Here is a 13,729-nt window from a genome sequence, read left to right as displayed (position 1 = left end):
AGAGATAGAAATCTCATCTTTTGGAAACATGAAAGCTTTGGAATAGGGCAACACAATCCAAATGTGTTTGGTCACAGGGCTTTCCCCAGAGTGAGTTTAGGATTTGGAAAACGCTGTCTGAGAGGCTTATGGTGGAAGTAGTTTCAATCACAACCTTCCGATGGGAATTTGGAAAATGTTGAAAGAGAAAACACTGCAGGAATCCGGGGAAAGTGCAGGGATACGAGATTGCTGCTGGCCTGGCTATCCTACACCGCACTGTGTCAAATGCCAAACCCTTCCAGCGTTTCACAGTCAGAGTTAGGGAGAGGATTGTGATGAATGAACTATTCACTGACAATGAGAAATATAGAAAGCATCGTTGACAACGGTGAGTGATTTCACCCGCTCTGACTCAGCGCAATCTGTCTGGGACTAGAAGCAAAAATCCAGCTGCCAATTTGGGGCAAAACAGTTTAACCAAACAGCTGAAGGAGCAGAGGATGGGTCAGGAACTGGGCATGAAAATAGATCTGGTTGTGATGCCCCCTGGGGTAAACATTCAGTGTTTGGGATTGGACTTTGTATTCCGTGTATTCCGTCCTGTACAGCTGCAGGATGTCTGAATGAACTGGACCTGCAACATGCGGGGAAAGGTATTTGGACAGTGGTGGGTAAAATGTTCTGGAGTCCAAGTATGAACTATGGCTGGGGGCAGTGCTGAGGGAGTGGGCACTGTCGGAGGGTCAGTGCTGAGGGAGTGGGCACTGTCGGAGGGTCAGTGCTGAGGGAGTGGGCACTGTCGGAGGGTCGGTGCTGAGGGAGCGCCGCACTGTCGGAGGGTCAGTGCTGAGGGAGAGGGCATTGTCGGAGGGTCAGTGCTGAGGGAGTGGGCACTGTCGGAGGGTCAGTGCTGAGGGAGTGGGCACTGTGGGAGGGTCAGTGCTGAGGGAGCGCCGCACTGTCGGAGGGTCAGTGCTGAGGGAGTGGTGCACTGTCGGAGGGTCAATGCTGAGGGAGCGCCGCACTGTCGGAGGGTCAGTGCTGAGGGAGTGCCGCACTGTCGGAGGGTCAGTGCTGTGGGAGCGCCGCACTGTTGGAGGGTCAGTGCTGAGGGAGCGCCGCACTGTCGGAGGGTCAGTGCTGTGGGAGCGCCACACTGTTGGAGGTTCAATGCTGAGGGAGCGCTGCACTGTTGGAGGGTCAGTGCTGAGGGAGAGGGCACTGTCGGAGGGTCAGTGCTGAGGGAGCACCGCACTGTCGGAAGGTCAGTGCTGAGGGAGAGCCGCACTGTTGGAGGGTCAGTGCTGAGGGAGAGCCGCACTGTCGGAGGGTCAGTGCTGAGGGAGAGGGCATTGTCGGAGGGTCAGTGCTGAGGGAGCGCCGCACTGTCGGAGGGTCAGTGCTGAGGGAGAGCCGCACTGTCGGAGGGTCAGTGCTGAGGGAGTGGGCACTGTCGGAGGGTCAGTGCTGAGGGAGTGGGCACTGTGGGAGGGTCAGTGCTGAGGGAGTGGGCACTGTCGGAGGGTCAGTGCTGAGGGAGTGGGCACTGTGGGAGGGTCAGTGCTGAGGGAGTGGGCACTGTGGGAGGGTCAGTGCTGAGGGAGTGGGCACTGTGGGAGGGTCAGTGCTGAGGGAGTGGGCACTGTCGGAGGGTCAGTGCTGAGGGAGTGGGCACTGTGGGAGGGTCAGTGCTGAGGGAGAGCCGCACTGTCGGAGGGTCAGTGCTGAGGGAGCGCCGCACTGTCGGAGGGTCAGTGCTGAGGGAGAGCCGCACTGTCGGAGGGTCAGTGCTGAGGGAGTGGGCACTGTCGGAGGGTCAGTGCTGAGGGAGTGGGCACTGTGGGAGGGTCAGTGCTGAGGGAGTGGGCACTGTCGGAGGGTCAGTGCTGAGGGAGTGGGCACTGTCGGAGGGTCAGTGCTGAGGGATTGGGCACTGTGGGAGGGTCAGTGCTGAGTGAGTGGGCACTGTCGGAGGGTCAGTGCTGAGGGAGTGGGCACTGTCGGAGGGTCAGTGCTGAGGGAGTGGGCACTGTGGGAGGGTCAGTGCTGAGGGAGTGGGCACTGTCGGAGGGTCAGTGCTGAGGGAGCGGGCACTGTCGGAGGGTCAGTGCTGAGGGAGTGGGCACTGTGGGAGTGTCAGTGCTGAGGGAGTGGGCACTGTGGGAGGGTCAGTGCTGAGGGAGTGGGCACTGTCAGAGGGTCAGTGCTGGGGGAGTGGGCACTGTCGGAGGGTCAGTGCTGAGGGAGTGGGCACTGTGGGAGGTGCTGCCATTTGGATCATGCACTTAACTCATGTCCCTTCAACTAGCTCAGACATTCGTGAGGAGAATCTACGAGACAGATGTTTTTTTTCTGGCCAATATTTATGCCTCAACTAAAAAGAATTATGTCGTCATAATCATGCTGTTCTTAGTGGGATCATGCTGTGCATATATCTAAGCTGCCAAGTTGCATCCATTAGCACAGTGAGTAGTTTGCTCAAGTACTGTGTTCACTAAGAAGATATTTGGGACACCTTGAGGTGTTGCGGGATATTTATATATAAATGCAAGTTGATCGTGTGTTTCTGCTGATTGTTTGCTTTGCTCCAGTTCATAGACTGTGAGATCCAAATCCAGCCTCATGGTTTTCCAATGGAATATTCCAATTCCCCAGCCAGGGGAAAACGACACCTCCCCCCCCACTCTGACCCAAAGGGGGTGATTTTCACAGCTGGCACTGGGGTCTAGACTTTTAGTGGATTATTCAGAGTTTCCATTGAAACAACAGATCTGTATTTGTACAGTCCATTCTCTGTCCGGCACTAAATTAAACTCTGATCCAGTTTGGGGCACCGCTGATGGGAGGGGGCAGTTTGATCTCCCTGTCTCATTCTGTTTACACAAGGCCTTTATTATTTTTTCTTTTCATTTTCCCTTCGGCACCCGTGTTATATGCGTGTTGTGCAGGGACTCAGTAAAAATACCAGTTGTGTAAATAATTTTAGTGACTATTCTGTCATCAGGAAAAACACCCACATGGTCAGGGGACCAGTGTCAAGCGGAGCCCGACTGGGGCAATGCTGTTGTGGAAAAAAAGGAAGTGGGAGTGTAGGGGTCAAATCAAAATAGAATTAAAGGGGAATTATGCACTCCACACTCAGCAGCGTCCACCTCTCCCTTAAGGCATCGAGAGCACTGGCGGACACCATGTGCTCTCTCTCCAAGCACACCCAGATTCGAACATAACCACAGAAGGGTGCAGGCTGCCAGCTGGCCAGCAGAATTGGCCCACCTTCAAGGCCCACTCCCTGGACCTGTTAATAGCCAGCCTGGCCAGGCCAAAGGGCAAACCCTGGAGAAGATCCTCCAACCTGCCTGCACCCCTCCACACCAGCAAACCCAAAGATCAGGAGCGTAGGGCTGAAGTGCAACCAAAAACATAGCAACAGGGTCTTCAGGTAACTACAAAGGGAACGGAAATGCCCACAACCAAATGGTTCACAAATTCCAAAGCGCTGCAAAACAAATAGTTGGGCTGGGAGCTCATGAACCACTGCAATCTGCCATTACAGGGGCTGCTGCATTCTCTACACCGGACACCCCAGATCCCCCCCCCCCAAGGAAATATGGAGGCCCTCCCCACGCCCCCGTGTAGAGAGCCCTCCACTGGGGATCCCAAGGTGTGCCTGGGCGGAGGATGAAGGAGAAGAGGTGGATGGTGTACAGCAGCGAGTCTGTGCAGGGTTTCGCTTCCCTAAAGAACAGGCACAAATATCCCGGCGGTGGCTCAGGGTGTGGGGCACAGGCTCCTCGGGGGGAGGTACGGGATCCCGGGGACGATGTGAAGTTCCGTTCTGGGCAGGAATACACGCAGACAGGGTTTCACCGCACACCCGAGCATCCCCCCGCTGGAGCACAATGTCGGCTCTGAGCACCCGCTGAGTTTAATGTGTTGGGCGGCAGTGACCGCGAGCCAGATGCCTACGGCCGCCCTGCTGGTTAATTCCTGCGGCAACATCCAGCCCAGGCCTCCGCCCAACCAGCACATACCCAACCCTGGTCACCCCCACTGCCACGGCCCTCCCCTCCTCAAACCAGCAATGGTGGAGGAAAGGGGCAGATTCCTGAGCAACAGCCCTCTGCAGATATCCACTACTCCTGACAGAGGGCAGGCCCAGTGAGAGTTGACCGTGTATTCAGAGTCATAGAATCCCTACAGTGTAGAAACAGGCCCTTCAGCCCAACAAGTCCACACTGACCCTTGGAGCATCCCACCCAGACCCTTCCCCCATAACCCACACACCCCTGGGCACTACGGGGCAATTTAGCATGGCCAATCCTAAGCAGTGATTGGGTCCCGGTACTCAAAGCTTTTCAACACATTTTACTTGTTAACAGTATAACTGAACGCATCGATCTAACCCCTAATTAAAGCTGCTTTCCTTGATACTTCTCCCTGTGACGAGGATAAATGGCTTTGAGCATCGTGACATCCCTCCCTCAGCGGGGGGAAGGGACTGCCTCCCTGGGGTGACCTGCCAATTGAGACCCAATGCCCTCTGAGTCCTACGCCAGGAATATTCTGCCTGGGAGTGCGCTGGGGGCAGGTTGTATTGAAGGGTGTAGGATGATTATTTGGATAGTAATGGTGTGTGTGGCGGGGTTTGGGGGCGTAGGATATGGGGGAAAAGGCAGAAGATTGGCATGAGGGGATAGGACCAGTACAGTTACAATGGGCCAAATGGCCTCCTTCTCCTTCAGCAATTGTATTGATAGGCCGTGACCACTCCCACCACCCCTCCCATACCTCCTGATGGGGCTCACTGTCTGATTCCCATCCCTGCCTGCCACCTAGCAATGCCTCTCCCACATTCTGAGCGCTGTCTGAGCAGAAGCTGTTGTCTTTAATTGGAAGTTTTCCTTTGAAAATCTTTTTATTTCCTCAGGACTGTGAAACATTTGAAAAATGTTGCCCGAACGTGTGTGGGACGAAGAGCTGTGTTTCCGCCAGGTACATGGCTGTTAAAGGGAGGAAGGGCCCAGTTGGGATGCCGAGGGGAGCCACCTGTGACCGCTTCATGTGTGTCCAGCAGGGCTCCGAGTGTGACATCTGGGATGGGCAGCCTGTGTGCAAATGCAAGGACAGGTGCGAGAAAGAGCCACACTTCACCTGTGCCTCTGATGGGTTAACATATTACAACAAATGTTACATGGACGCTGAGGCGTGTACTAAAGGCATCACGCTGACAGTGGTCACCTGCACCCACCAGGCCACATGGCCACAAACTAGCCCCATGACAGTGCAGACCACTGCCCGCCCCACCACAGCTGACTCGCTCACCACCTCCCAGGACGTGGTGCCGCCAACTTTGCTCTCCAACCCCGTCCACCAGTCCACGTACGTGGGGGGCACGGTCAGTTTCCTCTGCAATGTCAGCGGCAGGCCGAGGCCTGAGGTCACGTGGGAGAAGGAGCTGGATGGGAGGGAGAACATCATCATGAGGCCCAACCACGTCAATGGCAACGTGGTGGTCACCAACATCGGCCAGCTGGTCATTTACAATGCTCAGCTCCAAGACTCTGGCATCTACACCTGCACAGCCCGCAACGCTGGCGGCTTCCTGAGAGCCAATGTCCCGCTCTCTGTGATCAAACGGGAAGACCTGATGAGGCAGAACTCTGCCAACGCAACTGAGATCCCAGCCACAGAGTGTCTGAAACAACCTGACCGAGGCAGCTGCGGAGAGCATCAGATCAGATGGTATTACGACCCGAAGAAAAACAACTGCTTCACCTTTAACTACGGACGTTGCGATGGGAACATGAACCACTTTGAGACGTACGAGGCTTGTATGTCAACGTGCATGAATGAGCCGGTCAACATCTGCAACCTGCCTGCTCTCCAGGGACCCTGTAAGGTCTGGGAACCCCGATGGGCCTATAACAGCCTGATGAAGCAGTGCCAATCCTTCATCTATGGAGGCTGTGGTGGAAATGAAAACAATTTTGAAAGCAGGGAGACCTGCGAGGAAATCTGCCCGTACCCCAGGACCCAGCAGTGTAAGGTCTGTAAGCCACGCTTCAAAATAGTGACCAGCTACTGCAAAAGCGACTATGTGATAGTTGGCCGCATGACTGAACTGACAGAAGAGGCAGACTCTGGGCGAGCATTGTTCACCGTAGACAGAGTCCTGAAAGATGAGAAGATGGGGCTTCAGTTCTTTGGCAGTGAGGTCCTGGAGATCACTCTCTTAAACATGGACTGGAACTGCCCCTGTCCCAACATGACCACGGAAGATGGTCCTCTGATTGTTATGGGCGATGTCTACAATGGCATGGCTGTTCTCCAGCCACATAGTTTTGTGAGGACTGTCAATGAGAAACGAATCAAGAAGCTGTTTGAGGTCAAAGATAAGAAAACCTGTGATCTCTTAAGAGAACTGACTGGACTCCAATAGGCTGCTATAGGTCAGGATATTTGCAGAGGTCCTTACAAGGAAAATGATTTACAGAAAGCTTTTTGGAAAAATCTCACTTTTGACAAACTAATTAAATGAGCACTTAATGTCTTAGATTTGTAACAGCTTACAACATGTCTCAGTAGATCTTTGATGATTGAGAAGATCATTTCTTACAGATGGGCCTTGGTAATAACACAATGAGCTCCCAATGGTGTTAGGACTGTAGCAATTTATTGTTCAATGCGTTTAAGGGTCCGTGAATTCTGCTGGATTTCCCCAATACTCTGGACAAAATGAAGGCAGGTGTTTGCTTTCTTTTTGTTGTCTCTTAGTCACCTCTCGGTCACACAGGGTCTACATCAGGAAATCACAAACCCTGATGTGTCTGATATTTCTGATACACTGGGTCATTCCTGGGGGTTTTGGTTCAACTGAAACCTCAGACGCTCACAGCCTCATTGAGAACCCGCTTTTTGGCAGCTTCTTACCCGAGAGGCTGGGTCTGGGATTGGCTCCTCCCAGCACATCGACCACCTCTACCTTCCACTAACTGGGTATTGTGGACTGACCTGGCCAAGTAGCCCCCCACTTAATGCCTCTGTGCAATTAGAACAGAACATTGCATTCACCAGGCCCAGTGTAAGGCCAAGAGTTGGCAGGCAAGGCCAGTTAAAGATGACCAGGAGAGACCAAGAGACAGCTCCCACCAGTTAACGCTGGGGATTTCCCAGTCAGATTGGCTCGTTCTGCCTGGGACCGCTGCTTGGAAAGTTGTGTAAAGCACATGGATTCACTGAAAAGATCACACAGGGCAGGGCATTAGTGCGGTGGACAATTTAGCAAAGTCAGACACTAGAGGCAGCACTAATCATCCTGTGAACTAGCACAAGAGAGTTATAGTTGGCAGTGTAGAGGGAGGCATGTTCCATCTCTGAACCCGTGCTGTCCCTGTCCTGGGAGTATTTGATGGGAACAATGTAGAGGGAGCTTTACTCTGTATCTAACCCTGTGCTGTCCCTGTCCTGGGAGTGTTTGATGTGGATAGATGGAATGAATGAAGAGCACAGACAAATGAATCGCCCATCACTCCACCCAATAGTGTGAGCTCACTCTTGATGTTCTAAAGTTTATAAGAATTCAAAGAGTGGGATTGAGCTGCCTAAATCATTATGTGGGAACAGTCATATTTTGTAAATAGTTTAACAATCGATTCAAATAAGGAACAAATAGTTTGTAGAATGTTGTTGATTTTATGTGAATGAATTTACAATGACTGTGTAAATACTATTTATTTGTGTCGGGATCTAGTGCCCATCTTCCTGATTATTCAAACTTAATAAAATATTGATGAGTTTGCTTCAATCCTGCTGCATCTTTTGTCTTTTTGAATGTTTGCCTTGATCACGTGAATTTATTTAGCGCCCCTGTTTGCCTGGAGAAAGTGGGGGTGAGCTGCCTCGTTGAACCGCTACAATCCACATGTTGTGGGTAGACACACAATTCCCCTAGGGAGGGAATTCCAGGATTTTGACTCAGTGACACTGAAGGAACAGCAATATATGGCAAGATGTTAGCAAGCAGATTCAGCAAGTATTTAGGAAGGTGACTGGAATGCTGTCATTGGTTGCAGTGGAGTATTGAAGTAGGGAAATCTTGCTGCCACTGTTTGGGTGAGATCTCATGTGAAGTATCGTGCGCAGCTTGGAGCTCTGTACTTCGGAAAAGGCAGAACTGCTTTAGAAACAATCAGCAGACAGTTGACTCAACTGATCCCTGGGTCAGAGATGGTAGGAACTGCAGATGCTGGAGAATCTGAGATACAAGGTGTGGAGCTGGATGAACACAGCAGGCCAAGCAGCATCAGAGGAGCAGGAAAGCTGATGTTTCGAGTCGGGACCCTTCCTCACTGGGTCAGGCAGTTTTGTGAGGAAAGGCTGGGCAGGCTGGGCTGGTATCCATTGGCATTCGGAAGAGGGCATGGTGATCCTGAGGAGGCATGGCACGAAGGATGCTATGATGAGATTCTTTTGGGGGGTGAGAGGGACAAGAATGAGGACACACAGCTTACAACCAAAAGCCCTTCCATTTAAGACAGAGATGAAGTGAAGCTATTCCCCTCAGACAGTGGGCCAAGCAGCATCTCCGGAGCACAAAAGCTGAAGAGTCTAGCCCCGAAACGTCAGCTTTTGTGCTCCTGAGATGCTGCTTGGCCGGCTGTGTTCATCCAGCTCCACACTATGTTATCTTGGATTCTGCAGCATCTGCAGTTCCCATTATCTCTCTCCTCTCCCCTCAGACAGTGTTGGGTCTTGGTGATACTTTTCCCCAGAGACCGGCAGGGATGAGGGTCATTACATATTTATAAAGCCGAAGCGGTTTGATTCTTCGTAAGTAGGGTAGGGGGTTAAATGGAATGGAGGGTGAATGGGGATGCGGAGCAGAATCTACATTCGGGTTGTCTCGATTTTACTGAATGTGGGAGGAGGTGAGTTAGTTGCTGCAGGATTCCAAGCATCTGAACTGCTCTTGTAGCCACTGTGTTTGTCTGGCTGGTCCAGTTCAGTTTCTGGCTAACAGTAACCCCTAGGATATTCATCAATCTGCTAAAAGTGAACATTTTCTTGTCTCACTGTGGGCTGTTCTGAAAAAAGTAACTTTTGGACATGGCTATTGACTGTGAGCGCAGCTATCGAATGTCATTCACCGCCTCAATCTGGCTGCGTTCCATCGACCACACACAGAATCCAGACAGATGCGTGTTCCATTGGGAACCACTGACCAGGAGCCGAACCCTGAGGATAATCCTACATTTGTGGAATGGTCACTAAGATCACAATTCACCAGAGACTGGACTGGAAATGGAATCTTCTGACTTTCCCATTGGGTGTGATGTTCCAGTGGGGGTAGGGTTTTCCTGGGTCTGTTTGATATGGGCCGTGTATCAGTTCTGGGTGTTAGATTACAGTCGGGAGATTCTCCTCCAGGATTCAATATTTTCCTGTTGTTAATTTCTAATAAACACGCAGCAGGTTGAGGAGGCTAGAAACTAAAGCAGCCAATGTTGGGAAGGCTGTGTCAATGGTTAGGAAGGAAGTGTTCATAATTCAGCTTTAACCCCTTGTCACAATTTCAATAAAAGCTTAGATAACAAAATGTGGAGCTGGATGAACACAGCAGGCCAAGCAGCATCTCAGGAGCACAAAAGCTGACGTTTCGGGCCTAGACCCTTCATCAGAGAGGGGGATGGGGAGAGGGTTCTGGAATAAATAGGGAGAGAGGGGGAGGCGGACCGAAGATGGAGAGAAAAGAAGATAGGTGGAGAGGAGAGTGTAGGTGGGGAGGTGGGGAGAGGATAGGTCAATAAAAGCTTGTTGTTTGAAAGCTGGGGTCAATTTCCCCTCCTTCCTCAGTTTGAGACTCATGAGATCAGATGGAATTTGTTCCAGGGTATTCCCCATTGAATTCAATGCTGTCATTCGGTCAATCCCATCAGGGACATAAATGATGATTTTGGTTAAATTTTCCCCGTTAACCTCTATCATCTGATTCCTTACTAAACAGTTTAGATGATCGAAGGAATCTTGCATCTATCCAGTGCCTTGTGAAGTATTTGTCTAGAGAAACTCAAGAGAGTTTTGTAGGAGCCTATGGAGGAGAACAGTGTGGGCAGATAAAGTTCAATGGAGAGAAATGTGAAGTGATTAATTGTGGTAAAAAGGACCTGGTGGGACACTGTAAAAGGAAGGGGGCAGTGGGGCAGTATCAGAGCAGATGAACCTGGGTGAAAGACGACAGATACTGGAGATCACAGTGGAGAGAGAACACCGTAGACAGAGTCCTGAAAGATGAGGAGATGGGGCTTCAGTTCTTTGGCAGTGAGGTCCTGGAGATCACTCTCTTAAACATGGACTGGAACTGCCCCTGTCCCAACATGACCACGGAAGATGGTCCTCTGATTGTCATGGGAGTTGTCTACAATGGCATGGCTGTTCTCCAGCCACATAGTTTTGTGAGGACTGTCAATGAGAAATGAATCAAGAAGCTGTTCGAGGTCAAAGATAAGAAAACCTGTGATCTCTTAAGAGAACTGACTGGACTCCAATAGGCTGCTATAGGTCAGGATATTTGCAGAGGTCCTTACAAGGAAAATGATTTACAGAAAGCAAGCCAACGTGTCGAGTCTAGTGCCCCTTCATCAGAGCTGAAGTGGCGGCTGGAGGGGGCAGCGTTTATGCTATAGTGGGCGGGAGAGGGTTTTTGGAATGTGGGAGGGAGAAAGGATGTTAGTTCAGACAAAGTGATTGGAATGTGAGAATATCAGAATGCCACCAACAAACACATCCACCCCTCAATCCCCTGTTTGCATTTCACAGGGCTCCTTCCCTCAGTGTATGGGATGGGGAAAATAGACCAGGAAAGTTCGTCATGATCTTCAACAGCTGCATAGCCTTGAATGAGTTCTGTGAACCTCCCTTAACTGGCTGAATATGATGCCTGCAGCTTGTTTCTCTCCAGCTGTGATTTCTGCAGTGGCCAGCAGTTCTGTCTTCAGTATCTGCTTTCTCAGTGCTGGCTATGTGGTGTGAGAGAGAAAGAGTTCCATTCTGAGAATTAGGCTTCATCTCGGACTGGAATCATGAGAGGTACCAGGGACATACCTAAACCTCCAAAACAACCATTGATCGAGGGGTCCCTGATGGGCACAAGGGTGTGAGACTTATTTTTTTTCCTTTCTTTTCCCTTTTTTACTCTTTATTATTATTATTACATAATAAACACCCACATTTAAGCAAATTGCTGTTGCTGCGTCTTCTCTTAAATATATTTAACTGAATCCTAAATAACCAATTGGATACAGCCTGAGGTGGGAACGGTGCCTCAGTGCTTAGCACTGCAGCCTCACAGCACCAGGGACCCGGGTTCAAATCCAACCTCAGGGCGACTGTCTGTGTGGAGTTTGCACATTCTCCCTGTGTCTGCGTGGGTTTCCTCTGGGTGCTCCGATTTCCTCCCACAGTCCAAAGATGTGCAGGTTAGGTGGATTGGCCATGCTAAATTACCTGTAGATTAGGTGGGTTATAGGAGGATGGGTCTGGGTGGGGTGCACTGAGGGTCGGTGTGGACTTGTTGGGCTGAAGGGCCTGTTTCCACACTGTAGGGAATCTACAAAGACACTCTGGGACATCCTCGGCCGTTCCTTGTCCGGCACCCCCCACAGCACCTTCCCCTGTAACCGTGGAAGACACTACACCTGCCCCTTCACCTCCTCCCTGCCCACCATCCAAGGGCCTGAACAGTGTTTCCAGGTGAAGCAGCCTTTCACCTGGGCCTCCTCCAATCCTGTGCGTTGTATTCACTGTCCCCAAAGTGGCCGACTCTACACTGGGGAGACCAAACGCAGACTGGGTACCCGCTTCGCAGAACATTTCCAGGCCGTGCGCAAACATGACCCTGACCTTCCTGTAGCTGGTTATTTTAACACAGCGTCCTGCTCACATGCTCCATGTGTGTGCCCTCGGCACGCTGCAGTGTTCCAGTGAATCACAGCGCAAACTGGAGGAACAACATCTCATCTTCACACTCGGCACTTCACAGCCTCTGGGCTCAATATTGAGTTCAACACCTTCAGATTGTGAACCCACTCCTTCCCTTTCCTTTAGTTTTGTTTGTTACATTCCCTGTCACCCTCTCTCCCCTTCCCACCCCATCCCCCTCCCCAGTGGGGCTGTCTGTCCTTCCCAGCCTGAGAGTTAGACGCACCATCGTTCTGACTTTCACACATTCCCATCGCTTAACCTGAACTATCAGCATCATCCCCATCACTGTGGGTCTGGAGTCATGTGGAGAGTAAAGACAGCAGATTTCCTTTCCCTAAAGGACAGTGCTGAGCCAGGTGTGTTTCATAATGTTGGAGATGGTTATGTAGTCTCCTTTAGTCTTCATCTTCCACCTCTGAATTATTAAAATCACACTGAGATTTAAAAAGCTGTCATGGTGGGAACCCACGGCCATAGAACACCAGCCTGAGGCTTGGGATGATAGTCCACAGATCAGAGAGTAGGAAGGCTGTTTTGAACTTGGTGCAAATCGCCAGTTTGGGTCCAGGTGGGGCACTATGGCCCATTCTGGGCAGCACACCATGGGAATGATGTGAAGGCATTGGAGAGGGTGCACAAGGGATTTATCAGAATGGTTCCAGGAATGAGGAACTCCTGTCATCAAGACAGACTGGGGGAGCCTGAGATTGACTGTTCATTATCCTGAGAGGGTTGGACAGAATATGTAGATAGAAACTGTTCCCACTTGTGAAAGGATCAAGGGAGAGAGGGCACTGATTCAAGGTCATTAGTAAAAGAGGCAAAAATGAGATGGGGCGAAACTTTATTCATACAGTTAGTGTTTAGTATTGGGATTGTGCTGTCTGAGAGTGTGGGGGAGGCAGGTTCACTCGAGTGGTTCGGGCCTGGAATGTACTGTCTGAGAGATGGCTGATGGAGTTCTATTTAGGTAAATGTCAGGTGAAGCATTTTGGAAAGGCAAATCTGGGCAGGATGTATACACTTGATGATAACGTCCTGGGGAGTGTTACTGAGCAAAGAGACCATAAGACATAGGAGTGGAAGTAAGGCCATTCGGCCCATCAAGTCCACTCCGCCATTTAAATCATGGCTGATGGGCATTTCAACACCACTTCCCTGCACTCTCCCCGTCGCCCTTGATCCCTTGTGAAATCTAGAATTTGTCGATCTCTGCCTTGAAGGCATCTAATGTCCTGGCCTCCACTGCGCTTCGTGGCAATGAATGCCACAAGCCCACCACTCTCTGGCTGAAGAAATGTCGTCTCATTTCAGTTTTAATTTTACCCCCTCTAATTCTAAGGCTGTGCCCACGGGTCCTAGTCTCCCCGCCTAATGGAAACAGCTTCCCAGCGTCCATCCTTTCTAAGCCATACATTATCTTGTAAGTTTCTATTGGATCTCCCCTCAACCTTCTAAACTCTAATGAGTACAATCCCAGGATCCTTAGCCATTCATCATACACTAAACCTACCATTCCAGGGATCATCCATGTGAATCTCCGCTGGACACGCTCCAGGGCTAGTATGTCCTTCCTGAGGTGTGGGGCCCAAAATTGGACTCCAACCTTGGAGTGCAAATTCATTGTTCTTTGAAAGTGGACTTGCAGGTAGACAGGATAGAGAAGAAGGCGTTTGGTATGTTTGCCTTTATTGGTCAGTGCATTGAGTACAGGAGTAGGGAGGGTCATGTTGCAGCTGTACAGGACATTGGTTAGGGCCACTTTTGG

The 13,729-nt window shown here is 50.8% G+C and overlaps 1 protein-coding gene across 1 annotated transcript in view; it reads left to right on the top strand.

The window, feature by feature from the left end:
• wfikkn2a (info WAP, follistatin/kazal, immunoglobulin, kunitz and netrin domain containing 2a) overlaps positions 1 to 7,786 on the top strand; it is an 11,511-nt gene extending 3,725 nt beyond the window's left edge. The window contains exon 2 of the mRNA XM_059653607.1: positions 4,910 to 7,786. Coding sequence (XP_059509590.1) covers positions 4,910 to 6,421 — 1,512 coding nt within the window. The 3' untranslated portion in view covers positions 6,422 to 7,786. The remainder of the gene's footprint in view (positions 1 to 4,909) is intronic.
• Positions 7,787 to 13,729: the final 5,943 nt, after the last annotated feature.

This window comes from Stegostoma tigrinum, chromosome 22, assembly GCF_030684315.1.
Source record: "Stegostoma tigrinum isolate sSteTig4 chromosome 22, sSteTig4.hap1, whole genome shotgun sequence".
NCBI lineage: Eukaryota > Metazoa > Chordata > Chondrichthyes > Orectolobiformes > Stegostomatidae > Stegostoma > Stegostoma tigrinum.
Note: the sequence above shows the minus strand (reverse complement) of the source record. Positions and strands in the feature narration are given on the sequence as shown.